Genomic DNA, 8,721 nt, shown 5'->3' on the forward strand with positions numbered 1-8,721 from the left:
TTGGAACGGCGAAGGATGAGGGGTAACTTGGTAGAGGTTTATAAGATGATCAGAGGAATAGGTAGAGTAGACAGTCAGAAACTTTTTCCCCGGGTGCAACAGAGTGTTACAAGGGGACATAAATTTACGGTGAAGGGTGGAAGGTATAGGGGAGATGTCAGGGGTGGGTTCTTTACCCAGAGAGTGGTGGGGGCATGGAATGCGCTGCCTGTGCGAGTGGTAGAGTCAGAATCATTGGTGACCTTTAAGCGGCAATTGGATAGGTACATGGACAGGTGCTTAAGCTAGGACAAATGTTCGGCACAACATCGTGGGCCGAAGGGCCTGTTCTGTGCTGTATTGTTCTATGTTCTATGTAATCTTACTGTTAGCTCCTTTCAGCAACTGGACCTAATTCAAAATATGAATTTAGCATTTAAAGTACTAATAGTGAAACACTCCCAGCTATATTATCATTGACCAAAAGAAAATGCTGAAGAATTAATCTTTCAGTTACTTATGAAGTTTTGGTAGTTGAGTTTTGGCTTTATCACTGTTTGTTCTTTAATTTCATGTTTGTAAAAATACACTTAAGGCATCTTATTTCTATTTGGGACTAAGAGTGCACCAGCTTCCTAGACACAATAATTAGTTTCTTATCCTTAAAGGCCTTGAATGGCTGTGGTGAAACCTGTCATTTCATCTATTGTAAGAGTGCAAAATGGTAAGAATCCTAATTCAGAATGCTGAGAGGAATGTGAGCGTCAATCTTCAAATAAGACATGGGTAGATAAAGTCAATAAAAAGAGTAAATTGTTTTTTGGATGTTTGAAATAAGGGCACAAAGCACAATAGTAGCTGAAACGGCATGGTAGTTGAACTACATAATAATAACAGAAATAAAATGCACCTCTCTCCGAGACTGCGACTCATGCACTAACAAGAATTCTAGTTTTAGTCAGGCAAAGGGAGCTCAGTACCAGATCTTCTTCAGAGCATTTCCCCAATAACATTCGCCACTGCCTATGTTTGTGTTTCGCTGTCTCAAATTATGTTGTAAACTGGGGAGCTTTAAAAGGGTCTTCTTTACCACAAAAGGTGTTTTCAGAAGGCGGTGTTACATGAAGACCATGTGTACTTAACTGAACTTTGATATCATGTAAGGACAGCCCAGCAAATGTAGTTTTGCGTGTCTTATAATCATGTTGTACAATATCCATCTGAAATATAGGCAGAAGGGCTTCTGAGTGTGCATTGTACCTTAACATATTCCTACATGGCCTGACAAAATGAGCTAAGAATTCATATTGGTACCAATTATTCCATTTTGATTAGAGCTGTCAGAATAACGTTCCCTTCATCCCATATTCTCTTGTATTATCACAGTCAAGTAAAAGCATTATTTCTATGGAGGAGAATTGGAGTGCTGAATTTAACATTGGACAGCAGCCCTGCCCACTGAAAAGTTGGGCAAAACCCACCTCCAACAGGCGAGATACCCACAATCACAGTTAACATTCATCGGGTAATTAAATGACACCTCCCCCACTCCGCACATGTGAGAGGATATTTTTTATCCATTCAGAGGATGTAGGTGACCCTGGCACGGCCAGTAGTTATTACTCTTCCCTGGTGATCTTGAGCAGAGGGTGGTGAGCTGCCTTCTTGAACTGCTGCGATCCATGGAAATGGGTTACTATTGGCAGAGCTGGCATAAGCAACTAGAATTGTCCTAACCCGCAAAACCCATGTTCCATGAATTAATTAAAAAAGGTATATCTATAGGTTGTTCAGAAGGGAGTGCCAAAGTTTTGACACAGCAACAAAAAAGGAACTAGCTGCAGGTCAGGAGGTAATGGCCTCGTATTATTACTGCTGAAATATTCGTCAAAAGACCCGTAATGTTCTGGGGACCCAGGTTTGAATCTTGCCACAGCCATAGGGGATATTGCATTCAATGAAAGTCTGAAACTTAAAGTCTAATGATGACCATGAAACTGTTGTCAATTGTTGGGGAAAAGCACAGCGGGTTCACTAATGTCCTTGAGAGAAGGAAACTGCAGTCTTTACCTGTTCTGATCTGATTGTGACTCCAGACCCACAGCAATGTGGTTGACTCTTAACTGTCCTCTGAGCAATTAGATATGGGAATGAATGAATTAAATTTTTAAAAAAATGTTCTGGGGATCCGGGCATGAATCCTGCCATGTCGGATGGTGGAATTTGAATTCAGTAAAAATTTCAAAGGTCTAATGATGACCATTAAAATGTTGTAAATCGTCAGAAATAAAACACCTGATTCGCTAATGTCCTTTAGGGAAGGAATCCACATTCCTTACCTATGAGGTCCACGTATGACTCCAGACCCACAGCAAGATAGTTGAAGTCTTGACTGCCCTGTGAGAAATTAGGGGTGGGTAATAAATGCTGACCTAGGCAAAGACGTCCTCATCCCATGTATGAAATTAAAAAATGATACAGTGCAAAACCCTGAAGGTTAATGGGATGGAATTAAGCATAATATGCTTTTGTGTTCCAGTTATTCAGTGCATTGGCAAGACCATGTAGAGCACAAAGCAGTACAGCACAGAAACAGACCTTTTGGCCCACTATATCTGTGCCAACCACGATGCCATTCCAAACTAATCCTAACTGCCTGCACACGGTCTGTATCTCACAAATACAGTGCAGCTTTTGTCTCCATATTTAGGGAAGGATTTAAATATATTGGAGGCAACTCAGGAGGCTTCCTAAATTGGTACCTGTAATTCATATGTTGTCTTATGAGAACAGATTAGACGTACTGGTCTTGTTTCCATTGGAGTTAGAATTGGCAATGACTTAATTGAATTGAATAAGCCCCTTGACAAAGTGAACAGAGTAATGAAGTTTTTCATGCTGGTCAGTCCAGAACTTGGCAGCATTGTTTTAAAATTCGATACTGCCCTATTAGAAGAAAGATTAGGAAAATTATTTTTTCTTTTCTAAAGTTGTGACACTCTGTTCTTCAGAAAGTGGTCGAGATGAAGTCGTTGTCTTGAAAATATTCAAAGATAGATTCTTTTTTAGGCAGGGGAATTCAAGGATTTTGGCATTAAATGGGAATGTTGAATTCAACACAAACAGATGTATCATGATCTTACTGAATGAGGGAGCAAGGCTAAAGAACCAAATTGTCTACATATGCTCCTGTTTTGTGTGTTTGTTGGTACTTGGTTAAATGCTGATTTGATATCAGTGACTGTACCTTCACAATTCAGTTAATTTGTTTGTGAGGTCAGAAGCTGACTGAGCCTGATGAAATCCAAACTGAGCATTGGTGAGCAGGGTACTGCTGAGCAAATGCACTTCATAGCAGTATTGATGACCTTTTCCATCACTTTGATTGAGAGTTGACTAACAAGGCAGTAATTGACCAGCTTGGATTGTCTGACTTCTTGTGAACAGGACAGACTTGGGCATGTTTAGATTAGATTACATACAGTGTGGAAACAGGCCCTTCGGCCCAACAAGTCCACACCGACCCTCCAACCCATCCAGACCCATTCCCCTACATTTACCCCTTCATTTACTACGGGCAATTTAGCATGGCCAATTCATCTAACCTGTACATTTTTGGACTGTGGGAGGAAACCGGAGCACCCGAAGGAAACCCACGCAGACACGGGGATAATGTGCAAACTCCACATAGACAGTTGCCTGAGGTGGGAATTGAACCCCGGTCTCTTGGGCTGTGAGGCAGCAGTGCTGATTGCTTTGCCCATGTTGTTAGGGCCCATTGCTCAGCTTGAGGTGAATCAAAATAGCTGAAGGCTGTCATCTGTGATACTGCAGACCTTAGGAGCAAGTCGAGATTGATCATCTGAGTGACACTTTTGTGGCTGCAAATGCTTCAGTTTTGGTCTTTTGCAATGATGTGTTGGACTCTCTTATCGTCGAGAATGGGGACATTTATGGAGCCAGCTCCTGGTAGTTGCTTAATTTGGCACCACCATTCAAAAGTGGCTGTGGCAGGATTGCAGCACTTAGATCTGATCCATTGTTTGTGCGATTGTCTAACCCTATCTGTTGCTTGCTGCTTTTGCTGGTTGGCATGTAAGTAGTCCAGTGTAGTAGTTTCACCTGACTGATAGTATATTTTTAGGTATATATGGTGCTGCTCCTGGCATGTCTTCATGCACTCTTCAGTGAACTGGCTTTGATTCCCTGGCTCATCAGTAATGGTAATGTGGGGTTTTACCGGGCCATAAAGTTGCAGATTGTAAGCAAAATACTGTAGATGCCGGATATCTGAAACTATCAAAGAGGACACTTGAGAAACAAAAGGGCTTCTAAGAATCCTATTATCTCTTCCTCTTCCTCCCTGCAACCTTCTCCATATTACTCCTATAAACACTAACAGGCTACTGGGGTTTAAGCAGCAGGAAGTGGTTTCAATTTGCCAAAGGCAGGAAAGTTGCCCAACACACAACCCCACTGCTGGTGAAATACCAAAGGAATTGGATAGGCATTAGGCAAGATGACCTTCCAAGAGGGCGTAGAAGGATGGGTTAGTAAATTTGTGGACGACACTAAGGTCAGTACAGTTGTAGGTAGTGCCGAATGATGTTGTAGGTTTCAGAGGGAGATGAATAAGCTGCAGAGCTGGACTGAGAGGTGGCAAATGGAGTTTAATTCAGAGAAGTATGAAGTGATTCACTTTGGAAGGAGTAACAGGAATGCAGAGTACTGGGCAAATGGTAAGATTCTTGGTAGTGTAGATGAGCAGAGAGATCTCTGTGTCCATGTACATAGATCTCTCAAAGTTGCCACCAGGTTGATAGGGTTGTTAAAAAGGGATACGACGTGTTAGCTTTTATTAGTAGAGGGATTGAGTTTCGGAACCATGAGGTCATGCTGTAGCTGTACAAAACTCTGGTGTGGCCACACTTGGAGTATTGCGTGTAGTTCTGGTCACCACATTAAAGGAAGGATATGGAAGCTTTGGAAAGGGTTCAGAGGAGATTTACCAGGATGTTGCCTGGTATGGAGGGAAGGACTTACAAGAAATGTTGAGAGACTTGAGGCTGTTTTCGTTCGAGAGAAGAATATTGAGAGGTGACTTAATTAAGACATACAAGGTAATCAGAGGCTAGATCAGGTGGACAATAGAGCTTTTTTCCTTCGATGGTGGTGGCTAGCACGAAGTGGGGACATAGCCTCAAATTGAGGTGTGATAGATATAGGACAGATGTCAGAGGTAGTTTGTTTACTCAGAGAGTAGTAGGAGTGTGAAACATACTGCCTAAACAGTTGTAGACTCGCCAACCTTATGGGCATTTAAATTGTCATTGGATAGGCATATGGATGAGAATGGAATAATGTAGGTTAGGTGGACTTCAGATTGGTTTCACAGGGCGGCACAACATTGAGGGCCGAAGGGCCTGCACTGTACTGTAATGTTCTGTGTTCTATAAGACACCCCTAACTATTCCATCTGACTTCATGCTGTCTCCCAGTCTGCTTACATGCCAGCTGCCTGGGCTAAGTGGAGTGGGCTTAAAATAACCGATAGGGACAAATAGTCTTGGCTGTATATCATTTGAAAATGTTTTATTATAAGTAATTCAACTGGTCATTGAATTCCATCTTTCTGTTAGGCTTCATGTTCATTTCGGATCCTTTTCTTCCTGGATGGCAGCGATACTGGGCAAAGCAATGTTTGAAAATCTATCCTCGGAAACCAAATATCTGCAACCTGGACCTTCACATGTCACCAGAGGAAACCAAAGACCTGTGGGAGCAGAGTAGAGAACAGCTGAGGTAACTGCTCCAAAATGGGAGGTTTACTGGCAGTGGCAAGTCTCTGTTTCGCCTCATTTTATAGCCTTTATTTCTGGCTATAGAACAACAGGACCTGTGTGCAACCAAACATGAATCTTGTAGAGACCTGCCCAATTCATTGACTATTTCCTATTCTCTTGAGGGACACGGGTGTCACTGGATAGGGCGACATTAATTATCGATCCCTAGTTGACCTTGAAAACGTGGTGGTGAGCTGACTGTGCTGTAGGTAGACCCACAATGCTGTCAGGGAAGGAGTACAAGGATGAAGGAACTAAGGGCATTGTTAAGAAGTTTGTAGATGATAAAAGGATAGGTGAAAGAATAGTGTTGAGGAAGCGGGGAAGCTGCAGAAGGACTTGGACAGGCTAGGAGAGTGGGCAGAGAAATGGCAGATGGAATACAATGTGGGAAAGTATGAGGTTATGCACTTTGGTAGGAAGAACGTAGGCATAGGCTGTTATCTAAACAGAAAAAAGGCTTCAGAAATCTGAAATACAAAGGAACTTGGGAGTCTGAGTTCAGGATTCTCTTAAGGTCAACGTGCAGCTTCAGTTGGCATTAGGAAGGCATATACAATGTTAGCATTCATTTCAAGAGGGCTAGGATACAAGAACTGAAATGTACTGCAGAGGCTGTGTAAGGTTCTAGTCAGGTGTATTCTAGGTGTATTTTAATCCTGAAGAAGGGCTTATGCCCGAAACGTCGATTCTCCTGTTCCCTGGATGCTGCCTGACCTGCGCTTTTCCAGCAACACATTTCCAGCTAAGGTTCTAGTCAGACCACGTTTGCAATATTGTGAGCAGTTTTGGGCCCCATATTAAGGAAGGATGGGGTGGCTTTAGAAGGATATTCACAAGATGTGCCAAACAGCCTAATTCTGCTCCTATGTCTTATGGACTATTTTAGACAGTGAAGGAATGACGATATATTTCCAAGTCAGAATGGTGAGTAGCTTGGAGAGGACATGTTGTACAGAATGATGTGGTCAGTATTCTCCCTAAAGTCAGCCTGAGTTTGTAAGCTTCAAATAAACCATAAGCCTGCTCTGTTATTCAGTGAGATCATGGTCGATCTTCTACTTTTCCCACACTATTCCCTTAATCATTCATGTCTTTTATATCTCAACATCAGTCGATCTCGATCTTGAAGATTCTTGAAGACTGGGTTTCACAGCCCTCCTGGCCACTAAATTCCAAAGACTCACCACCCTCCGAGTGAAAAAATTCCTCCTCATCTCAATCTTGAATGGCCTATGCTTTCATCTGAGTCTCTATCCCCTGGTTGTAGACCACCTCTGGCCAGGGGAATATCCTTTCTGCGTGTACCCTGTCGATCCCTATAAGAGTTAACTAAGTCTGAATGAAATCCCCTCTCATTCTACTAAATTTCAGGGAATAGAGGCACAGTCTGTATTCTAGGTGTATTTTAATCAATGTGCTACATTTTTAAGTAGTGTATTCATCTATTCCTCCTTTTTCTCAGTCAGCTTCAGAAAGTGCTAATCTCTCTGCTTCTAGACCTTCCATATTCTATGTGGATGTCAGTAAACCATATACACCAAACCTTCTATTTTTAACCCTCCTTTCCTTTCCCTCTGTTTGCAGTGTTGTGCTTTTCCAAATTTTGCCCAGCCTGATCTCCTTCTGATTTCAATCTTTCCTCCCAAAAAAATGTCAAACTGCATGCATCATTTAATGGAACCTCTTCTACAGATGTAGACGTTCAACTCTGCCCACTTTAATGTCTTGATAAATGGTCCATTCTGATTCTTCATCTCCACAGAAGTGTCCGCCTTTGTAGCCATCACTTGCTGATTCCATCTTACAGTACATCAAAAGTTAGCAAAATTCATCACAGGCTCAATTATTGGGTGGCATCCAATCCTACTGTGAAGTAAAGATAGTGTTCAAAATGTTACTCTGATCCACTAACATCTGAGGAGTGAACTGACAAATTTGTTCATAGCAATTACAGATATTTTTATTGCTACTCCATGCAGTCTGACTCTTTTAACTGGGTCAATGTCTGGAACATATTTAATACAAAAATTTAAGCAGGCCAAAAGTATTTGAAGGATTCTGGGTAATCCAAGATGGAGGACGGGAAAGAGTTCTGGCTGTAAGAGCTGCTCCTTTTTTTTTTTTGAGGCATTTTAGGTGTTGGAGGTGATTTCCTTGAATTTCAGGAGCAGCAATTACTGTTTTATATGCTGTTGCATTGTTTTGGAACTTTGGAAAAAAAATGTCAAAACAACAACAGTTTTGAAAGGGAGAAGAGCAGACAAAGGAAGCACATGGTGAGGACAGTGCAGGAGAGAGAAAGAGAGAACCTGCACAGTTAGCGCCTTTGCTGTTTGAATTCGTGTATCTCTGGACATCGGAGTGCATTTGGGAAAATGAACAAACAGTGAAATTCACAACTAATCTTGGGAAAATGAACAAACAGTGAAATTCACAACTAATCTTGAAGGAACTGTTGGGCGGAGTTCACAGCACAGAATCAGATAAGTTAATTGTTGTTTTAAGTCTGTCCAAGAGAAAGGCTGCAGTAGTGAGTATAGTGGATTCTTTCTTGATTATATGTTTTTGGAGATCAGTCTCTTGATTAGACTTAAAATATAAGCCATAGCTATTAATTTAACCTGGGGCAGTTTTTGTAGAGGAATAAGACGGTGTTATTTTCTGGGTCTGTAGATTGTGAAGGAGCAAAAATGGCCTTGACAGTGATATATACTTCTTGTCAGATGTGGGAGTTTAAAAAGAGTTTCAGGGTTACTGCGGATTATATCTGCCATAAATGCTGTTGGATGCGAATCTTATCAGATCGAGTGGATCAGTTGGAGAGACAGGTAGAAGCATTGAGGAATTTGCAACAGCAACAGTATGTGATGGATGGCAGTTACAGGAAGGGGGGAAA

The 8,721-nt window shown here is 41.7% G+C and overlaps 1 protein-coding gene across 4 annotated transcripts in view; it reads left to right on the forward strand.

Annotated features, from left to right (window-relative positions):
• The window catches only part of alkbh1 (alkB homolog 1, histone H2A dioxygenase), a 51,065-nt gene that overhangs the window by 29,633 nt on the left and 12,711 nt on the right, over positions 1-8,721 (forward strand). For all 4 annotated transcript variants that reach the window (XM_043697038.1, XM_043697041.1, XM_043697039.1 and 1 more), the window contains one exon: positions 5,619-5,781. In XM_043697038.1, coding sequence (XP_043552973.1) covers positions 5,619-5,781 — 163 coding nt within the window. The remainder of the gene's footprint in view (positions 1-5,618; positions 5,782-8,721) is intronic.

Source organism: Chiloscyllium plagiosum, chromosome 10 (genome assembly GCF_004010195.1).
Source record: "Chiloscyllium plagiosum isolate BGI_BamShark_2017 chromosome 10, ASM401019v2, whole genome shotgun sequence".
Taxonomy (NCBI): Eukaryota; Metazoa; Chordata; class Chondrichthyes; order Orectolobiformes; family Hemiscylliidae; genus Chiloscyllium; species Chiloscyllium plagiosum.